This window comes from Phacochoerus africanus, chromosome 2 (genome assembly GCF_016906955.1).
Source record: "Phacochoerus africanus isolate WHEZ1 chromosome 2, ROS_Pafr_v1, whole genome shotgun sequence".
Lineage (NCBI taxonomy): Eukaryota > Metazoa > Chordata > Mammalia > Artiodactyla > Suidae > Phacochoerus > Phacochoerus africanus.
The window spans coordinates 206,192,516-206,215,538 of record NC_062545.1 but is presented as its reverse complement, the minus strand read 5'-3'; the positions used below and the strand labels follow the sequence as shown (position 1 = coordinate 206,215,538).

Sequence of the window (23,023 nt, the reverse complement as noted above, 5' to 3'; positions counted from 1 at the left end):
GATGTCTACAAAAGATTCTAGAGAGCTGCCTTTCCCTGATGGTAATAGTGGTGCCATCCCAGCACTAGAAAGGGGGCGATGAGAAGTGACAGACACTTTTCTTCTGCTGTTATTTAAGCTGTGTCTCTCTGAAGTTACCTCCAGCTGATGAGAGCATTGTGAGGGTTTTTGTTTGTTTGTTTTTGTTTTGTTTTGTTTTACGGCCATACCTGTGGTATATGCAAGTCCCCAGGCTAGGGGTCAAATCAGAGCTGCAACTGGGGCCTACACCACAGCCACAGCAACACCAGATCTGAGCTGCATCTGCAGCCTATACTGCAGCTTGTGACAATGCTGGATCCTTAACCCACAGAGTGAGGCCAGTGATCAAATCTGCATCCTCATGGATGATATGTCAGGTTCTTAACCCATTGAGCCACACAGGAACTCCATGTTAGGTTTATGACACACCATTGAAATGCCAGTTGGTTGCTTCCACTAACAAATATATGAGAATAGCTTTCTAGGTAATTTTTAAACCCTCGAAGTTTTACTTTTGTTGAGTGTGGGATCAAAACCACAGTGTGGCCATACAATTATATTCCTTAATCAGAGAGAAGCTAAAGAAATCACTGACGATTTCCTGTCTCCTACTTGTAGACTTTTCCTTTCAGTCTTTGTTGGGATATTTGTATAACTACCATGACTACCTCAAGCCAAGTGTATATCATGGGCAGTTTGACAGCTTAGTTTCTGGAGCAAAAATAAAACTAGAACATGGAAAGACAACTTTATACTGCTGCTGGACAGGAAGCAAATCAGTCAACTTTCTTAAAAAAGCTTAATCTGACTTAGAATAGGAAGGAAATTATTCATTTCCATAATTCCTTCAAGCCTCTAAGTCACCCAATGCCCTAGGCAGGTTTAATCTATTGAGGGAGGCAGGCATAAGAAAAAGGTGGGCTGTGGGCTCTAGATGCCCCACCTTTCTCTTTCCAGACCTTCTGTTCCTTGAATGACATCGTCCCATGAAGAGGAAGGTAGGACTAATTGAATATCTTGGGAAGCCAGGTCCCCCCAGATTGATTTCAGTCACCTGGAGTTCTGCTTGGATGGCTTGGAACAAGTGATGGGAGACCACTTGACTAACACTGCCATCCCTCCATCAAACCAGGTGGAGACCTTGTACAGTGCTGTTCTTTCAAAAGTAGGATTGGGTGGTCCTATGTGCTTTGATCTTGCACTTAAATCTTGAGTTATCTTATTAGATTTTAAGTGAATAACTTTAGTGCATGGTTAGGAAAACATGTTGGGCTTGCAACATAATACCCAAGCTTTATACGTATTGCCATAAATAACCTTGGTGTGAGCCATTTAAAAAAGAAAGTACAAGGAAAGCAAGCAGGCAGAAGGCAGCGGTAATATCTGGATGCCAGATGGCACCAGCTTAGTGATGGGGCTGATTCAAGAAGAGGCAAAGGGAAATTCCTCTCATGCATCTCTGTGAGCAGAACCCACAAGGAATTAGATACAGAAAGCAAAGCCAATAAGAGTCGCTGTGGTGATCCTTTAGTCATTTTAAATGGCTTGTTTACCTGGTTGAAAATAGTATTTAAATATGTAATATATAAGCATATGTTTACAGTAGTCCATATTTATATCCACTAACTTGTCTGAGAATGTAGATGGTTTAACTCAGTGGTTAAGAATGTGAATTTATACTTTTTAAAAAGTGGTTAGAAATGCTAATTGTGTGATGTGTTTTTATGTTTTCTCCAAAAGAATATTTAGGGAATCAAACATCAGTAATGGATCCAGATAGATTTGCTGTTCATATCCTCAGTACAAGTTGCCTCAGTTACATATTCTTTGTGAATCTCAGGCCACAGAAAATAAAAGAAATATCATATATATGTAAACAGATATGTCTCTTAAGAATTGAGTCATCTCATCTAAGATTGAGAAATTGAAAAACTATTTTCAGATAATTAAACCAACAGAAAATATGTTCAAGCAGAACATGATTGGCATTTGAATTAAATAATAAAAAGGAGTTCCCTCTGTGGCGCAATGGGCTCGACAGTGTCTCTGCAGCAGCAAGGACACAGGTTCAATCCCTGATCTGGTGCAGTGGATTAAAGATCCAGCATTGCCATAACCATAGCATAGGTTGCAGCTGCAGCTGGGATTAGATCCCTGCCCGGGGAATTCCATTTGACGTGGGGCAGCCAAAAAAAAATTTTTTAAATGAATCAATACATCAAAATGTAAAAATTTTAAAAATAAAGGATAAAAAACACAAAAAGTGTTTAATTTTGAGAACTGCACAAGGGAGTTCCCATTGTGGCTCAGGGGTAACAAACCTGACTAGTCATGAGGAAGTGGGTTTGATCCCTGGCCTTGCTCAGTGGATTAAGGATCCAGCATTGCCGTGACCCATGATGTAGGTCACAGATGCAGCTCGGATCCTGTGTTGCTGTGGCCGTGGTGTAGGCTGGCAGCTATAGCCCCAATTTGACCCTTAGCTTAGGAACCTCTATATGCTGCATATGCAGCCCTCAAAAAGCAAAAAAAAAAAAAAAGAGAGAGAGAGAGGGAGAGAATTGGCACGTGGCAGAGCTAAAGCCTCATCCTGGCCAAACTGAATGAGCCCTTATCCCCACAACAATTATGATCTCTCTCTAACTCCTTCATCTCTGGTCTCCCCCTCCCCTCAGATCATTCTCATCCCTTACATCCTCTGCAGTAGCAGAATGCTTAGTGTAAATTCTCTGGCTGATTATGTATTTGAGGTAATTTTAGAGAGTCCCTAGATCTGCTAATTGTTCACACCCCCTAATGAAAGAAGCTAAATTCACTCATAAGTCATCTGCTCTCACTCTGCCAGACTTTGTGCCAAGTGCAGATACTATAAAAATAAACCCAATAGTCCTTGCCCTCAAGAAACCTTGAGTGCATTCTTACCACAGGAACTGTGAGATTGTGATCAAAGTGTTGAGCACTGGCCAGTCATCCACTGATTGAACAAACGAGCTAGTTATTTGTAAGAAGGGCCATTTGATATTAGGTATGCACAGCATGATAGTGTTACTTATTTCACAAGGAGTATAGGAAAATTATTTATTGAATTCCCAAATGCTCTCCTCTACCATATATTCCTTTGAGCTACAGTATCAGCATAGTTCAGCTAGTACATGGTAATAACGCACAAATATGAGAAATAAATGAAAGAAGAATGTAATAGTCACTGAAAAGCTTGGGGGATGGGGAATGTAAATGTGAACTAATGTTTGGCAGATTATGATAGAATTTATGTGTATCTGATTCTGACTCCAAAACTAGCACTAGAGGAAAGATTATTGGATCTTTTTACAGAGAAATGATCCAATTTATTCTTTGTCAGTAGACGTACCTCACTGATTCTTACCTGGATGTTGAAAATAGGTTATTTTTCTATAGAAACCCCAGATAATTTCATAAAATTTGAAAATTTTTTTCAGATAGATCATGCTGCCAACTATGGAGTTGGCAAGGGGGGTGGGTTTGTGAGTCTCTGTGTTCAAACAAGAAAATAGTCCTGCTGGAATCAGAGTAAAAAGCACTTTATCGATCACAGCTGCATGCAGAATGGCAGTGTGTATAGTGGTGAAAAGGGTGGGCTCCGGAGACAGACCTCCTGGGTATGAATCACGGATCCCCCAGTAGTAACAGGGGCCCCTGTGTAAGTCATCTAACCCCAGTAGGCCTTAATTTCCTCCTTTGGGAAATGAACATAAATGGTATCTACAACATAAGGCTATTGAGAGGGTTAAGTAATGTGTACATACCTGGTCTGCAGGAAACTCTGTTTAGGTGTTAACTGCGGTTATGATTGGGCCTTTTCCAGCATCATTCATCTTCCTAGAGAACATTTAAGCAAGTAAAAATGTTTAAAAATCAATTGGTTACAAGTGGAGAAATTGAGACAGGTGTTATCTCTGCCTCATACTTGTTGCGTCATATGGCCTATAAGAGAACCACAAGTAACCACAATTAACCCCAAATTCAAGTGGTTCCCCGATTAAACCACCTCCCTGCTCTCTTCTCTACTTACTTCTGAGACTGTTTGAAGACTCACTTATAAGCATCCCACTTCTCATTTAGCCAAGAATTCATACTAAGGGACAAGAGTTAGGTACCTTTATCTGAACAAAAAGAAATCTATATAACCAATTGCAAAAAGTAAACAAGGAAAGTTTAGAAAATGCTTAGATGGAAAAGCATCCTCTCTCCACACTGTGTTGCATACAGTTCAGTTGATCCCGCTAGTTTGCTCCCAGCATGCACCAAGACAAAAAAATCAATAACGAATTCAAGGGAGCAAACAGAGCCATTTTTATGTAGCTGTTAGAAAAGCCTTTATTGCTAACCAAGAAGTTCTAAATTTGTCAGCCCCTCCTACTGTCTCCACTTAATGCTCATTCTGTAGCTACTTTCAGAGCTAAATCTGAACTATTGCTCAGCTGAGCCCTAGAGAGTGGCAAAGACAAATTAATGGGATCCTTGTGTGCCAAAAAGTATGGACCCTGTCACCACCAATCTATGTTAAGTCCATTAAGGTCATTTTTAATGAACTGAACTTTTCATTGGAAAGTTCTGCCAAACTTGTTGAACTAAGGGAAAGGAACCTTTACAAAATTGCAAGATAAACTAATTCTACTCCATGTGAAGAAGAAATGGTTCATGAAAAGTATTCTGAGTTTACAGTATTTTTTATTTTTATCAAAGTCAGGAAAAATACTATGCATTAAAATCTACATTCTCTTATTAAGCTGAGAACTTCAAATGCACTGATAGCATTGTAAGCTATAATACCATTTTAGTCTCTGTGACATGGCTTTTTAAATAATCAGAAAACCTCAAGGAAAACCAAACTTTTAAATTGCATAGCTCAGAAAAGCAATGGAGAGAAAGATGGGTCTGAAGCAAATGTCATAGCCTCACTTTTTATTTGTGAAGGCAGTAATTTGTCTCCATCTGTATTTGCTACATACAGTTAGTGGTCTGTCTTCTCTTTTCCCCAAATCTCTGTGTATATTGAATTTTAAAGAGATAGAAAAATAGGAGCTCTTTCTAGGCTCCTCTAACCTAAGAACAATTCCAAAATGCTGCAAAATCTTCACTTTTGGGTGGCTGGTTATATAATAAGGCAGTATTCAACCAGAATCATGGATAAATTACTGAAGTCAGCCTCTTGCTCAAAATTGCCCCCAAATCCTTTTATTCTATAAAACAACATTTTTATTGAGATTTAACTAAAGAACATAGACACAATTTAAACTCACCTCAAGCTACATGATAACCCAAATCCCATCAAGACTAATTTGAAACTAGCATATACTGCCCAAGGGAAGCAATAAGAAATATAAATAAGGAGTTCCCAAATCTGACTAGCATCCATGAGGACATAGGTTCAATCCCTGGCCTTACTCAGTGGTTTAAGTGTCTGGTGTTGCCATGAGCTATGGTGTAGGTCACAGACATGGCTTGGATCTGGCATGCCTGTGGCTGTGGCTGGCTCTGATTTGACCCCTAGCCTGGGAACCTCCATATGCCATAGGTACAGCCCTGAAAACACACACACACAAATAAATAAATAAATAAATAAATAAATAAATAAATAAATAAGTTCCCTGCTGTGGCACAATGGGATCAGTGGAGTCTTGGGAACACTGGGACACAGGCTTGATCCCCTGCCTGGCACAGAGGGTTAAGGATCCAGCATTGCTGCAGCTGCAGCTTAGATCATAACCACAGATTGAATCTGATCCCTGGCCTGGGAACTCCATATATTGCAGGGTGTCCAAAAATTTTTTTAAAAAAAGAAATAAATATAAATACATAACCCACTATAGCTACTAAATTTGGTCACAATCACTTTTTGAAAGATAATAAGAAACTTCTAAAGTAGGAAAAAGGCTTTGGATTTTCCATGCCAATGCCTAGAATTGAAAACTATGATTTAGTTTCTTTGAGGTTTTAGCCTACTGCCTCTTTCTCTAGCTTGGCTTCAAATTTGGGGGCCAAGAATAAGCACAGTATCAAGTCACTCATAACATCAACTCTTACCCTCCTATTTATCCATTCATTCATTTGTTGGAAAAAATGTATTTATTGAGCATATATTATGTGAAACCTACCTCTTATAGAGATTAGTTCTAGTAAAGGAGATAGTTATTCCATAAAGATTCACATAGGATTATCAAAGACCCATCTCCGTTGTGAGAAAATGAAGAGGTGTTCTAAGATAACCTAACAGGGTTAGGCTTCCCCCATGGGTCTTGCGGTCAAGGAAGTCTTCTCTGAGAAGCAACATGTCAACTGAGACCTGTAGGATGAGCAAAGCTTATTCCAAGCTGAGAGGAGGGAGGAGAGTCATCCAGGGAGGCTGACCCACACATGCCAAAACTTTGAGTCAATAGAGAATTACGCATCTTTATACAAGTGAAGGATGACTAGGGTATCTGGAAGCTAATGACTGGGAGGAATATCAAGGATAGGATATCAAGATGGATAAGGGCATAATGTAACCTTGGCAAAAAAGCTTGGGTTTGTTTGTTTGTTTTTGTTTTTGTTTTGTCTGAGTAGAGGAGGAACAATTAAAAGCTTTCCATGGTAAGAGGCCCCTGGCTACAACTTGAAGATTGACTCAGTAAGGGCTAACAGACAAAGAAGAGAGATCCATGGCTGTTGTGGTAGTCCAGGAGAGAGCCGATTTAGCATTAGTGATCTGGCTTCCACGGCAGCCTGAGAGCCAGGACAGTGAGGTGATGAAAGCATGGATTCCACAGTAACTGGCCATGGTTTGAATCTTGACTCTGCCATTTATTTAGCAGGATGACCTTGGAAATAACTGGGTCTCAATTTTATCATCTAGAAATTGGAATGAAAAGATTGTTGTTAAAATATAATTTTCAAAAAGGTAAAATCACAATTTATAAATATAAAATGAGCACGTGTCAAAATTTTTATTTAGCTCATGAATTGGGAAGGAACCAGTAAGATGTTAAAACCAGTTCTAATGTTAATTGGATTTAGAAATGTTTCTATTTTCTACCAGACAAAATCTTTTGCATTGGCATGAATAGAAAAAAAAAATCCATCATTAGGAATAAGAAACATTTACGTCATCATCAGCCCTCTGCAAGAAAACTGTCATCTCTATGGAGCTGCAAAGTAGACCAGACAAAGACTCAACATTCCATAGACTTTGATAGATTGGGAAAGCTGGGTAGTCCATTAACAGGAAGCCAGTAATCTTGTTTCACAGTGTTTCTGATTGTACCCATCCCCTAACATTGTTATAATGAGTTAGTATGTAAAAATGCTTAAAACACAGCAGAGAACTTTTGGGCTGTTACTATAGTTGTTTTTATATCTAGGTGGTAGTAGTGGAGATGGAGAGGAGTAAATGAATTGCAGGTATATTTTTGAGGGGGAATTAATAGAATTTGAGAATCATTTGAATGTGAGGAATCAGGGGATGTGAGGGTAAAGAATAACTCCTCATTTTTCATGTGAGCAATTAGATGCCTGGTTGCATCACTGCTGTGAAGGATAAGACTGGAAAAGGAGTAGATGCTGAGGAGGGGAATCAAGAGTTCCATTTTGGACATTTTAAGTTGGAAATACTTTTGAAATATCCAAGTGAGCATGTCAATCAGGAGAGATGTCGATGTGTAGTGCTTACGAAGGTGAAACATTATTAGGTATGTGGCTAATACCTCAGTTTCTCTGTCAGCTATATATTAAATGGAGATAATAATAGTTCTTATTTCATCAGGTTCTTATTAGGATTTAACCATTTTTATTTATAAAGCACATGGAATTGAGGCTGGCACATAAGAGGCACTATATAATTTTTGATGACTAGATTAATTATATTAAATTAATATTTATTCCTTTCAAAGTGCAACATGCAAAATGTAATTTTTAAAAAAGTTTCCATGAGAAGCTCAGACAAAGAATCTAGACCAGACAATACATACTCAGAAGTTGCCTGCACCTTGGTAGTATTTGAAACCAAGAATCATTGATGAGTCCTCAGGCACTGCAATATTTAAAGTTTGAGGAGAGGAGAAGGATCTAGAAAAGAAGCCTAAGAAGGAAGTGGCCAGAAAAGAAAAACAAGAACCAGGAAAGTCTTGAGAAGAGAAAGTGACTCAAGAAAAAAGGCACAATGAGGTGGGTTGGATGTACTGAAAACAAGATAAGTGAGGACCAGATATGTCAGAAATAGAAGACAATGTGATGCCAAACACTATTATCTGTCTTTCTGATGGTTTTTCTCTTACTGTTAAACAAGTGCAACCTCCTGATGGTCAGTAGTGTCCCTTCTTTAGTAAGATTCCTTCTAAGATCTTGTCTAGAACCTTATCAGAAGAAGCTAGATCAGACCCACACCATGAGTTTAACAGAATACTCAAATATACAGGGTCCTACCGTTGAAAGAGCCCAGTCATTTCTGACTCATCGGAACTTGGAGAGAACTCTGCTCTCCAGCAGAATTTCTTTCTAATACAAAGTCTCTTTGAAAGAAAAATATGCCCTTTAAGGCAGTCTGTCTTTCTTCCCCAACTTCTAGCCCTAAGCATTTCTGCAAGAAAGCCACCAAGGCATTCTTACAGAGGCAAGCTGTTTCTCCAAGAATCCAAAAGGGCATTATTATCATGAGAAAATGAAATCAGTTACTTGGAAAATGCCACTAAATATAGCCCTCCCAGTACTGCCTTAGAGGGTTATAGAATTGAGGCTTCCTTCACCTCACTGGTGAGCAGTACCAGATGAGGCAGTCACTGAATTTTTTTTTTTTTTCAAATAGTTGTGTTGGTGACTGTGCCAAAATTGTCATTTGGTTTGTCATCTTAACTTATAGAACCATTCTGTTCTTGGGCATATAACCAGGCACTTTGCAGTGTTGAAGACCCTCACAGCTCAAGCATGACACTTAAGGATGGGAGAGACCCATGACAAAAAGTGTCACTCTTGGATGTTGTGTAGAGTGGTGTCCTGGACACCTTTGTGAAATTTTGTTGGGAGACTTCAATATGTGTTGCATAACCAGCATGAATTATTTGCAGTTCCAGAGAGTTGTCAGGTAACAACAGCAGTTGAGAAATATTTTCATCATTCCACATGCAGATCAAGTATCCTTGACTAAAGAACTTTCACAATAAGTTAGAGTCTCCTTTATTTGGACTGATTTAGGTGTGGTTCTAAATGAATGTAGAGGCATATTTGGGGTAAGTATTCTCTCAAAACATTTATGCTTTCAAGATATTTTTCAATAATAGTTTTATGTTTGTCTCAGTGTGCTGGATTTTATAAGTAATTTTAAAATTCCTGAAGTGACTCAGTTAACAGGTTGCCTTCCCTTTGTAGCATTACAAAGGTTTTTTGTTTACTAGTTTGGAGGACTTCTTAAAATCTTCCCTTTTAATTTCATTGAGAGACATTGAATAAACAAGTAGTTGACAGAATGTGTTTCCCTTTCCTCTTTCAAGTTCCTTTCCCACCCAGAAGTAATTTTTTTTTTCATAGATCCAAAAGCCTCTTTAGTTCAGATGCCCAAATGCCCAGCTGGGTTTAGGTAACTGCCCCTTTTATGAAAGATTTTACCATCTCAAAGATTTTCCAGAATCAGGATAAGACCCAACTCTGCAAAATTGAAAAAAAAAAAAAGGACAGAATAAATAAGAGGAGATAATATGAGTTACCATTTTTAACAACGATGTATAATGATTTTTTTGTCCCCAAAATACGTGTTTGTGTAAAATACTTTCTGGTTAATTTGATATAGAATTACTTATACAGTATTTTATTCTTCTAGTGTATTATTTTCCAGATCTGTGACCACTAATCAAATGAGAACATTTTAGAAAAGGAATAACCATGATTCCCATGTGAATATAAAATGAACATTTGTCAAAGATTGTATTTACCTCATTAATTAAAGTTACAACTAATTCAAAGGAAATTTAAAAGAACCACACATGTTTTAGCCAAATAAGAATACAGAAATGAATTTACAAATGGAGGCAAAATAGGTATATCTACAGGACAGTCAATTGCATTGCACTAGACACAATTAATCTGCATTTCTATGGGCAAAAATCATTTTCTGCATTTACAGGGTGTGAAAATAACCACAGTCAATGAAAGATTTTTAAATTTTACAATAAGTAGGAAGGATACACTGAACAGAATACCCAGTAATCATTTGGGTCCGTTTTATTTTGGGGGAGAGTCCGTTTAAAGTTTTTGTAATTTTTTTCCTATTCAGTTCATTCTCTCCTCTCCCTTCACCCTAAAATCACCTAAAGAGGAAAAAGAAATCCAAAACCCCTGTCAATTTATAACTCAAATGTTGTAAGATTGAAAGATAAACCAACATTGTCTTTCTAAAGTGATTTCCTGCAAGTTTCAATTTGCATTTTGAGACTCAAGAATGAGGTGAGGCTGGTAACAGTATCAAACTAACACACTCTTATTTTGAATAATCCCAATGATTTTTTAAAACAAACATGTATGCATATGAAAGGAGGAGAAAGGCAAGGAAGAGAAGAAAAGGAAAAGTTAAATATCAGACCATGTGCGTATAAAACTAGAGCTAAGTCTGGCAAGTTTCTACAGTGACATGAAACCAATCAAGACTGAATTGTTTCTCTTAAGCATCATATTAATGCAATGATTGTTTTTATTATTTCAGTCCATACTCAGACTCCGTCAGAGCCACTAATAAATTAAACCACTTGGGGATTTTACAAGTGAATTTGATTATCCCTGTTTTCTATTTCCTAATAGGGATGTGGTAATACCTCTAATTAAAGGACAAGCATTTTGTTAGTGAAATGAATAGTGAAGCTTACAAACAGAAGACCAGACAGAAATATAAATTACTTATTTACCAGGGTTTTGCTTGTTTGTTTGTTTTATCCTGGAGATGGGAAAACTAAACGCAGAAATCATATCATTTCTGAAGCTCAAGCCCATCTTTTTAAGAACTCACTTATCCAAGCCATTCTTCATTCTTCCTGCAATAGTACTGCTAAGCCAAAGAATTTTTAAATTACCCAAATTAAACTCCAAGAATACTTTGTCCATTTGTACTCCAAAATTATGAACATGTTGATTTTTAAAAACACATATTGACTCCATTTTAAAGTTTCCACTTTAAAGATTTTAACTCAGCAAGAACTACTCAAGATGAGTCTTCTAAACATTACAGTTAAACCTCCTGGCTCATTTGATTGCCCTCTCCCTGACCTTGCTTCCTCCCACTTGTGGCCAGAAAGCTTAAGATAGTAAATACAGAGCTGGGAGATCTAGGGAGGTGGGAGAAAGTTTCATATGAAAAACAGTTATTATTCATTTGGCCATTTGCACTATTTGATATTTTCCTTTTGAAATATAATCTCCTGCCTTCATTGAGAGAGAATAATATATCATCCAATGTATGCACCAGAGAAATTAAAGTGACTGCCAAAAGAGAGCACCACTTCAAGACCAAATTGTTCTTAATTGGTGTGAACTTGATGAAGACCTAAGGATAGTGGGCTGGGAGATAAGCCAGTAAGGTTATTTGACACTTGATAAGATTCTCACTTGGGAGACAGAAAGTAGATTAACCTTAAGTATCCAGATAGTCAAAAACACGTGCACATGTACACGCACACACACACACACACACACACACACGCACACACACACACATTTCTTTTCTTTTCTCTTAGACACTGCTTTAAAATAAACAAGTCTCAATCATTGCAAGGAGTTTATGGGCTTTGGTAGCCCGCCCTTTCTACTCTGCCTTTGGTGTATCCTGGTCCTGGATAGAGACAAATGCAAACAATTCATGTTATAGGCAAAGAGAGTTGAGGGTTTCCTTTGAGCATCCTTTATATTCTAGATTTCATTTGGGACTCACTTTTTATCCAGAAGATAAAACATAAACACATCAATTTAGCTGATTATCATTCTTATAAACTTATATATGTGGAGGAAAATGGAAACAGAGACCTAAAATAAATTTGGAGATCATTTATGACTTTCAGTGTGTTTGATATCTCCACTAAAGGTTTTGTAACAGGAGTTGGAAAACTGCAGCCCTTAGGCCATATTCAGACCCTTCCACCACCCTTCCAACCCCCCCCCACTCCAGTTTTTATAAGTTTTTTTTTTGTAAAAGTTTTATTGGTGCACAGCCACACCCATTTTATGTACATTTTGGAAACAGCCTATGGCTGTTTTCACAGAGCTGAGTATCACAACGAGGTCCACAAACACGGCCCACAAAGTCTAAAATAGTCTAAAATATGTCCTGAAATCTATTTGGTCCCTGTTCTCTTGTAATGGTCACTGAAGAGGGCTATTAAAGCAGACAACAGTTATCCTTACTGTACAGAAAAAGCTAAGAGGGTGTTGTTCTTTTTAAGATCTTGTCGTCTTTTCTATTTGAGAAAAAAGTTCAGCACCCTATTATTAGAGAAGCATTACTCATCACTGCTGTCAAAGTTGGCCAACTTGTCATTTGCTTTTGGGTTTCTCTTATATGCAGAATAGTTTTGTACATGTTTCCCTTTCTGTTCATACCCAGGTTGTAAAATTCAGTATTTTGTTTTGATTCTTGTTCTAGGACCCAGGCAGATATATATGTGACTGGGTAATAAGAGGGTTAACATAATCTTGATTGCAGATCTTGGTTTTATATTAAAAAAAAAAATGCTACAGGTAGCATTACTGAAAGAGAAAAGAATTTAATCTTTTAGGATACTTTTTCCCTCCACATTTTCTAGGTGCCAGAAGATGGAGTCAGGAATTCAAAAATGAAAGAGGGAGGTCACATCGTGATGAGAATATCTCGGGAATAATTCTGGGTGGCCCTTCTTCCCCTGCCTGCTTTCCTAACAAGGTTATATGTGACCTTCGTCCTCTCCTAGGGAATGGCTCTTCAGAGCCCTTGAGCAGCAGACCCTTCTTGAAGGGCCTCTTTCCATGCCTCAGATATCGAGGGCCTAGCTCTGTGCGCCTGTCCCCGAGCTCCACACACAGCCCAGGCTCAGGCCCAGGCCACAGCTTTGTTGTGCTTCACAAAGTTTGAAACTTGGATTAGTTTCCTGTTAGAATTTCAGTTTCCCTAAACTAGATAAGAACCATTTGCACTTGCTTGGATTTAATGCTATAAACTTCTTATCAGTCCTTTCCTTTTCTGCCAAAGTCAAGGTTAAAGAGCCAGGTTTGCATGCCTCCTCAGCATGATTCCCCATGAAAAAGCAGTAGGATCATGGAAAAATCAAATTTTTTTTTTTTTTTAGTCCAGAATCCTTTCTCTAGATTATTATATTTATTTTTTGAAAATGTTAGTGGTTGCCTCTGGGCTTTTTTCCCTATTCACCTCTCAAGGTCATTATAGTTATGGCCACCATTGTTTAGTAGGAAGAAAAAAGACTCCTTTTTTTTTGGAATTTGGATATTGTCCTACATTTTAAAGAAACTCAGAGAGAAACCAAATTCTCACCAATGTGGCTGTTGAACAAACTTGTATGAATGCAGAACCCCTCATTTACTGTGACATGCTTGTGGATTTAAATTTGTAGCATGGCTTTTCTCTCTGATATAAAAAGAATTGCCATCCAGACTAATTCAAAGAATGCTTGAGGAACAAGGCTTTGCTCCATTCTTGGAAACTTACAAAAAAAAAAAAATCTCTTTCTATATATAAACAAATCTTGGGAAGCACTTTGAGCAGAAAAGCAAAGAAAGTTACAGAATCTGAAATCCAGACTAAAAAAAAAAAAATACTTCCTTAAATATCTCTAAGGGCTTATTTTGTTATGATTTTTAGTATCAGTATTAGTCTGCTGTAAGAATAGCCAGCATCTTGCAAGAAGGCACAAGTGCTGGGATTTAGATGGAGAGAGAAGAAATCAGTCCCCTGCTCTGAAGAGCTACCACCGTGGGGGCAAAAGCAGAGAGAAAGCAGGTGGTCTGGAGCTGGAATGTCTTCCAGCTGGGAGCTCACATGACCCTCAAGAAGAAACCAATCCAGAAACAGGGGTCAGCGAGCTCATGAGCTACACTAAAGCGCCCATCACAGAACAGGGTGGCAGAGCCCAGCGCACATCCTGGGACGGCCCTGGGCCCAGGTGGCAGGTGGGATGTGGCTGTCCACGGTGCCCAAGGCCTCATACTTGGGGCTTCTCATGCTGTCCTCTTGTTTGCTTTCGGACTGCAGGTTCATCCCAGAGGCCTGGTCGGCCTGCACGGTCACCTGTGGCATGGGGACCCAGGTGCGAATAGTCAGGTGCCAGGTGCTCCTGTCTTTCTCTCAGTCCGTGGCCGACCTGCCAGTGGACGAATGTGAAGGGCCCAGACCAGCGTCCCAGCGCCCCTGTTATGCAGGACCATGCCACGGAGAGGTGCCTGAGTTTAACCCCGAAGAGACAGATGGCCTCTTGGGTGGCCTTCAGGATTTTGACGAGCTCTACGACTGGGAGTACGAGGGCTTCACCAAGTGCTCTGAGTCTTGCGGAGGAGGTAAGACGGGGGTCTGCCTCAGATCCTTCCATTTTCCTGTCCTTTGTCACTTCTCTCCCTGCCTGCCACTGTGTCATATGATTGCCTTTACTGCAAGAATGACAAGTAGGGGGAGGAAGCCATTCTCGACGTAAAGCGGACTGAATGAAACACAGATGTATTTTGCATCAGGCTTGAGAGGCTTTTAGACTGTCAGCTGTGAGTGGCCAACACAACTAATGCTTTTGCTTTCAGTTGTCATTCTGATGTTTTGCACTCTATCCTAGTGTATCTGACCAAGACACACAGTTGACAGCCACCTGGCGACGCTCTCAACATTCAGTTTTATTTATCTCTGCCCTTGGCTCAGTGCATGTGATATGAACCAAGACCCAAGATGACAGAACATTCTGCTGTTCCCAGGGGCAGGTTACAATTCCTCTCATTTACTCAGCAGATCCCCAAAGTAGTATCTCTTGACAAACAGAAAGGGTGTCTAAGGGCAGTGAAAACTCTGGTTACCTGGGACTGGAGAGGAGTTGAAAAAGACTGACCCCACTGCCATTTTTACAGATGAGAAAACCAAGATACAGAGAAGCTGAGTGACTTTTTCAAGATCACACAGCTACTGAGCAAAGTTGGGACTAGGCTTGCAGTTTATTTCTCAGTCTAGGATTTTCCCATCATACCTCACTTCTTTAAGCCCTTAGAGAGTCCCTGAAGCTTTGTCATTGAATGAATTTATTTAAATGAAGGTAAATATCTCCATGTGTATTGACCTGATTCTCTTAGAGGTAGTCCAGGTGTTTTTTTTTTGTTGTTGTTGTTGTTTTTTTTTTTATTTTTTATTTCAGGTGTTATGAATGGAACTGTCGTGGGATACAGCATTTAATTCAAGATTATGGGCTTTCATACCACTGTAAAAAAATATATATATTAGATTCAATTCCCACATCTACTCCCAAGAGAGATTCTGATAGGCGAGGAAAGCCTGGCTGATTTCCCATCAAATCCCTCTCACTGGATGTCAGTACCCCTTTTTGTCACATTAAGTTTCTGCATTCCCAGCAAAGTTCCCTACTTAACTAGTATAGATAAATATATATATATAATTATATATTATGTTTATAAATTTGTTTATAAATTCATTTTTACATATTTAATATATATATTAAAATTATTTCCCCAAACTGTCTTCTAAACCATGACATATTGGAAACATTTTGTAAAAAGCCTCTTTGGACTTTACTGGGAATGTAAGAATACATGTGCCCAAATTGTTCACGTGTGGTTGAAAAGGAATGGGTAGTGGGACAAGCTGGAGCAAAGAATCAATTTTCTCCATTCGGGTTGTTTCGTAAGCACTTAATAGTCTTGACCTTGAAGTTTTCGTTTGTTTCTAAGTCTTCCAATTTCTGACTGTGGAGTTCTTAAGTGTTTTAATGGAAAGCCTGTTATTTTAAAACCTAAATTTTCCCATCTGATTCTGGAGGACAGTTTCTTGGCACTCGGCTAATCTGTGATCCTGTGGTGCTCTCCACTCATAATGAGGACATCTTTTCTTCCCTGCTCACTGAGGGAGAGTATTAAATACACTTTGGCGATCTCAGAACCCAGGCAGGAGGAGAGAGGCCAGGTGGAAAGGCCACCGCCAGTGGCCGCAGTTGCTTCTTTCCAATATCACAAGGAACTCATATGTTGTCCCAATTTCCATGATCACCTGAATTGAACAATCATGATGGTCAGTCTAAAACAAATGTGCTTTGAACAAAGATTATTTACGATCTCTCAGTTATGATTCTCAGTTACAAGTTAAGCCTGGAACTTTATGAGCAGATGGGGAAAACGATGCTGTAATGGAATATATAAATAACCAGATAGCTTTATCTTTAAGATTCTGACCATTCGGCTGATCAACTGGGGGGTATAAAATTCAAAGCGTAGAGAGTTGATGGAATGTTTTTAATTTAAAATGTTTCCAGAAGATATTGATTTGGAAATAAGATTTGTATGTTGGCTATACAATTGATCTCTGCTTGTAGGAACCGAGGGCCTTTGTAGAACATAAAGTGTAACTCATTTATATCCAAGGCAAGGTAAAGTTACTGAAATGTCTTAGGTCTTTAACTGTCAACAACTGTGCATGCTTACGTACAGTTGCGTCCCTGTGCCAAGGTAATATATCTCTGCCTAAAATGTTCGAGTTGAAAATTCCAAAGTGGTGAAAACATGCTCGGGCCATATCATCGATATGATGCCCATACACACTAAAAAATTATTTTGGTATCTGAGACATGTATATTTTGAAGTCATTGTTTGGCAGTAACGTGTTATTGTATCACCAACTTTGATCTTTCACCAAAATATAACCCACAAGGTTATAGATATTTTTAATCATTCCTGCTGAAGCCCATCAACAATGTTCAAGATTAACAAACAGATTTTACATCAATTTGGGGTTATAAGACTGGTGGAGCTAATTTTATTGGTTTTGCAATCTCAAGAGATGAAATTGGATAGACACAAAAGTAACCTTTCACCTAGCAGAGGTAGCAACCAGAAGGAACTCGTTAGTAATTTAGGCTGTAGTTGGTGGCTGCGTTTCTCCCAGCTGTCATCAAATATCATGTAACAATTATGTTACTCTGGGAGATATAAACACTGAAAATCCCATTTTCTGGAAGATTGAAAGTAAGCCTACCCTGTTCAGATCTGTGTTCTCTGTGCCACTATCATCTCCTTATTATATTTTGGTTTCCTATATGTGAAATGATAGGTGTGGTCAGAATGAGCAGATTTGAACTTGAGCAGCTCTCTTATACTGACCTCCTTAGATGGTAAAATCGACATGAAAATCTTGCTGAGGAAAACTTGAAAATGACTTCAGCAAGCATAAAAGGTGAAATGCTGTGCTTCTTGCTCTCTTTTCCTTTTAAGTCCTTTCCTTCTGCTCCTTTCAAGAAACGAAAACTCAATCAGAGAGGACCGTACTTTAATATGTGTTCTGTGTTGGTTTAAACTGTTCTTCTCAGTGCATAAATTAGCCGCTGTGGGGAAAAAAAAAAAAAAAAAAAAAGCACAAACTGGATGAGCCAGTGTCTCATGTCCCAACCTCTGACTCCCCTGAGCCACATATACTGTGAACCCAGGTGAAGTCTTCGCACGCCTCCCTCCCCCCATTGCAGGGCTGCTCCCTCATGCGCCTTCCTCCAGGCCCCCATTCCCACCACCCCTTCACCCAAATCTCACGCTGTGCTTTGGAATGCCCTGCCCTTGAGGCCTTTCATGCGTTCATGCCGCAAAAATTTCTTGTGCGTTGACCACAGGGCTGGTCCCAGTTACTCCTTAATTACGACAGAGCTCGGCCCGGAGCCTCCCCGACCCCAGGCCCCACCTAGGAATGCTGAGGCCACTGGACCCTTCCACGCAGTGTTGCTGAAGCCTAGGGCGTCATCCTGAACAGCATAGGATTAGAATGTAGTAACTGTAGAATGCTTCTTAATCTCAGCACTTGACTACTCCAAAGCTGATTTTTATCCTGAGCTAAATGATTAGTCATGTAAATGTGTTCTTCGTGTCTCAGAAGATTATTGATGTCCTTTCAGAAACTTGAGCCCTTGTGATCCCATTCCTTGCAGCCTTGAAAGGACCTCAGTGCCATAAACAAGGGTTTCACAAAGTGGAAACAGGTCACGTCACTCGTACACCCTCCGCCTCACTCCTCGCCTCTAAACCAAGCCCTTTCAAGAAAGGCAAGTGACAAAAGGCCTGTGGTCACTTCCTGCCTCAGGGATTGTCAACTCAAATTCATAAAGTTGTCAGTAGCTGACTAAAGCCAAAATATATTTTATTTTAGGGCAACCCTGAGAGTCTCTGGTATACTCCCAGGTAGGCAAATGAATTGAAAATTTAATTTTGAACCCAACCATAGTTCCAAATTCTACACGGGATAGTTAGCCTTGCCCAGCACCTTGTCATTATGACCTTAACAATGCCAGACTATTCCGGTGGGAAGTATCAGTGATGATGTCAACATTTTCCCGTGAAATGTTTTGCTATACCATCATACCATGAATTTCAAGTGGCTCATCCCAGCTGCAATCAGGAGAACACCCTGTAGTCAGCATTACAGAATCTGATGGAATATCTTGAATGTCTAGCATACATCTCACATGCTCTACCCTGAGCTGGCCATGATATATGTAAATGAAAATTTCTGAAGCTCATCAAAGGCTTAGAAAAAATGAAAAGTGGCATTCATGGCCACAGAGTAAATGTTGTGACTGATTGATTTTTTTTTAATGTTTGATTTATCAGACTTACTAGGAAAAAAGACAAGTCGGATTCTGGCTTTAACATGTCACTTGTTTTTTTAGCTAATATAAACAATGATAATTTAATATGGTAAATGGGACTCACTTTTTTGTTTATTTTATTTTTATTAGAGTATAGTTGGTTTACAGTGTTGTGTAAATTTCTGCCATACATCAAAGTGACCCAGTCATACGTATATATATTTATAAATGGTGGTCATGGAGCTCCCTTGTGGCCTAGCAGTTAAGGATCCAGTGTTGTCACTGCTGTGGCTCAGGTTTTATCCCAGACCCAGAACCTTCTCTATGCTGTGGGCCTGGCCAAAAAATATAAAATAAAAATAAAGAGTGGTCTTGCTGAGTGACTTTTCTAAGTTAGTGTAATATCACCTCAAGAAGCATTTGTCTGTTGATTGAAGTGATAACTTCTTAGAGAAACATAGAGCAGTTAGGAGGAGGGAAGTAACAGGGCTGATAAGTGTTGGGTCAGTTGTACTCTATCAGGTACTAACTCATGAAGCAATGCAGAAAACTTTTTAAAGAAAATGTATGTGCATTTATAGCTAAAACTAATTATATGGATTGTCACATACTCTACTATAGCTATATACCAATATTTAACAATAGGTAGATATTTTTAGATGTACATATCTTTATATATATATGGCTATGAATAACTGAAAGCTAATTATCAAGGATGTCCTGTCTCTTTACTTTCTTAAACAGAATTCTGCTGAAATAATTCCAGACACATGTCTAGGTTATTCCTGAAGATCTCCAGAAGATATAGCAGCCTCTTAGCATTTTTAAATGTTAATGTTGTTAGTCATTAAAGCTCCAGTGGTAAGGCACAACCACTGCAGCATCACTTTCCAACTGTATGAACCTAGCAAGTCTTTTTAGGCTTCTAATCCTCAGTTTTCTGATCTACAAAGTGGGGATAAAAATAGTACATGCTTCATGGGGTTGTGGAGAGGATTGAATAGGGCATGTCAAACTCCTGGCCTCAATACTTGGATACTAATGTTTACCCAGAGGACTTTTGTTCTTGCTTATATGACTGTGAGAAGCAGAATGAAGTGTTTGGACACTACATTAGCAGGTGACATGTGTTCCCTGCTCCATGAAAGTCCCCTTGAGGGATCTTGCACCCCATCTTGGAAGATCCACCAAGAGCCATGTGCCAATCACTCCTCAAACTCCAGTTTTATTAGCTTTGTGGTCAGAGGCATGAGGGTGGCAGTGGAAAAACTGCCTTCCATGGATGTAGAAAAGATTGTCTGCCATGGATGCCATCATTATGCCTCTTGTTCCCTTTCTTTGTTCAAACTTCCCAAGCTTCCCTAGGTCACTAAAGAAATGAACCAGAATCAAAAGGAAACCAGCAAAGCTCTGGGTGCAAGATGCAGCAGTTTACAGATGTGGCATATTAAAACATGGCTCTGCAGACAGAAAAAGACAAATATCATATGATATTGCTTATATGTGGGATCTTAAAAAAAAAGATAGAAGTGAGCTTATTTTCAAAATAGGAATAGACTCACAGATATTGAAAACAAACTTATGGTTACCAAAGGGGAAAGAGGGAGAAGGAATAAATAAGGAGTTTGGAATTAACATTTGAATACTCATTATATATAATATAGGTAACCAACAAGAACCTACTGTATAGCACAGGGAACTACACTCAATATTTTATAATAACCTATAAGGTAAAAGAATGTGAAAAAGAATATATGTATACATGTGTGTATGTGCATATATATATATATATATATATATATATGAATCACTGTGCTATACACCTGAAACTAACACATTATAAATCAACTATACCTCATTTAAAAAAAAAATCAAAAACAAAACAAATGAAAACAAAAAACATGGCTCTGGACCTGCCTTACAAATACAGTCATCTCCCATGATTAAAATATAACACTTGAAGGTCTTGGGGCCATTTTTTTGGTCACCCTATTCTCCTTCTGCATTGTTATCCTGTTTTCAGCACTGGCAGCTGTATAGCTGGCTAGCAGGTTTTTTTAAGCATCTCAGCAGGACTGGCAGCAGCCTCCCTTCTTTAGGGGAGTTGCCCTCCTTAGGGGCACAGGCTCCTGAGTGCTTTCTACAAATGGAGTGACGCCTGACAAGCCCTGGCAGTCCCAGGCTTTAAACCGCCTGACAAGCATGCAACAGGTCCTCCAGACCAGAGACCTCCCACCAGCCACCCTGTCTCCACCCGCTTGCCCCCCACATGCCCATGTGGGCCTGACGTTGTGATCTGTACGCAGGTGTCCAGGAGGCTGTGGTGAGCTGCCTGAACAAACAGACGCGGGAACCCGCCGAGGAGAACCTGTGCGTGACCAGCCGGCGGCCCCCCCAGCTCCTGAAATCCTGCAGTTTGGATCCCTGCCCGGCAAGGTAAGGGGGGCACTGGCCACCCTGGTGCCCAGGAGTGTGTTCAGAATGGGACACGTCTGTCTGTGGGCAAGACCTGAACGCTTATTGTTACCCAGTGTTTTGAAAACCAATTAGCATCAGTTCAAACTTTCAGTCAAATCCACTTAAATTTAATTGAAACCAGGGCTTTGGAATTCCAGCCCAGTGGTCATGCTCAGGGTCCGGAAGGCTCCATGTACCAAAGCAAAGCCGGGTGGTGTGGCCGATATGTACACAGGCTACATGGCTGCTTTCTCCTGGAGGAAATGTGAACTGACCACAGACATTATGGTCTCTGCCACCTTTTAGTCTGCATCCCAAGCCTTCTCATGCTAATAACAATTTGGCTTGTGGATTGTAGGAACTGAAGCATCTGGGTAGTATAATAGATCTGCTATGAAATTTGTATGCACACAGCATGCAGATTCATGATCGCATGCTCTGGGGGGCATGTGTCAATCCACATGCCTAAAATCAATGGAGCATTTCATTGTTCAGCCCTGCCTGGGTCTCATTATTATCCAACCTTGAGTCTTAGTCAGTCAATCCAATCACTTCTTCAGTCCACATGTTATCGTGTCTGTAGAGACTTGCCTTCAGATGCTTGTTTGCAACAAGTCTCTAGAAGCTAAACCATCTCATCCATGATGCTGATTTCAAAGGGAGGCCTTGAAAGAACAAGAGCCAGACTTTCAAGTCTGCCAATGGGGTGAAGAATGTTCCCAGGTCATATCCTAGATGTGGAGGCAGTTGCTGTTTCTGAAGAATATTTCTTCCATTTCTGCTAAGTATCACATAAGAAGCCATGTGTTGCCTGCAGGAATTAAGGATAGTTTTCTGGTCAAGCTAATGCTGCTTGTCCCACTTGCCAGCCACCTAGGGGCCTTTCTTTGGGACTTAGATGATATAGATTGTTAGTCTCCTTGGATCAGATCAGGGCACCATCCCACTCTCCTGCTTGTCACCAGAGTTGTCCTGTATCGATCTAAAGGGTGGTCTGGCTTCCCTCTTCAGATGCAGAAGTGAAGAGGGCCATGAGTGCCATATTCGAAAAGGCAGCCAAGGCAGCCGGAAAATCAGTCAGCCACTGCTTGGAGCAGCACCCATCCCATGAGAACAGCAGCTAGTAAAATAGCCAAGGGCTGGGCTAAGAAAAGCCTAGATCTAGTGCATAGAATCCTAAGAAACCTCTTTTTCTACCCCTGCCCACATCTCTGTCCCGACCTCACTATTCTCCAGTGAGCCTAAGACCTCACTGCATGAGCAAGGGGTCCAAATCCCCTCTGTTTGACTGCAGTCTCCTTAACAGGAAGAAGCAGAAAGATTACAGCAGAGACAGCCTACAAGGGCCTTGGTTGGCCAGTCAGGAGGCCTGGCTTCTCATCCTAGCTCTGCCACCCACTAGCTATGTGCCATCGGGCAAGATGTCTGCTCCTTCTGTTTCCACATCTGCACAACTAACTAGCTGCACCAGATGATCCAAGGTCATCGTGTCCTGCTCAAATAGTCTCATAACTCTTTGTGACTCTAAAGGCAGAGATACTAGACTACTACTGCTACTGCTGCTCTGTGCTGATAATTGATATCATTTCTGTTCTCTTATTTACCATCACTTGCAAAACCAGCAGGGGGGTCTTTTTAAGCACATTGCAGCATTGTGATAACATCAAAATGCTCTGATGAGCTGTAGGAGGCAATGCCGAGGAGTCACTAATTAGGAGAAACTGAACATCTTCTGGGAT

At 39.8% G+C, this 23,023-nt stretch overlaps 1 protein-coding gene across 1 annotated transcript in view; it reads left to right on the top strand.

Moving 5' to 3' along the window:
• The window catches only part of ADAMTSL1 (ADAMTS like 1), a 452,838-nt gene that overhangs the window by 206,214 nt on the left and 223,601 nt on the right, over positions 1 to 23,023 (top strand). The window contains exons 14-15 of the mRNA XM_047767602.1: positions 14,252 to 14,553; positions 21,134 to 21,263. Of these exons, the coding sequence (XP_047623558.1) occupies positions 14,252 to 14,553; positions 21,134 to 21,263 (432 nt within the window). The remainder of the gene's footprint in view (positions 1 to 14,251; positions 14,554 to 21,133; positions 21,264 to 23,023) is intronic.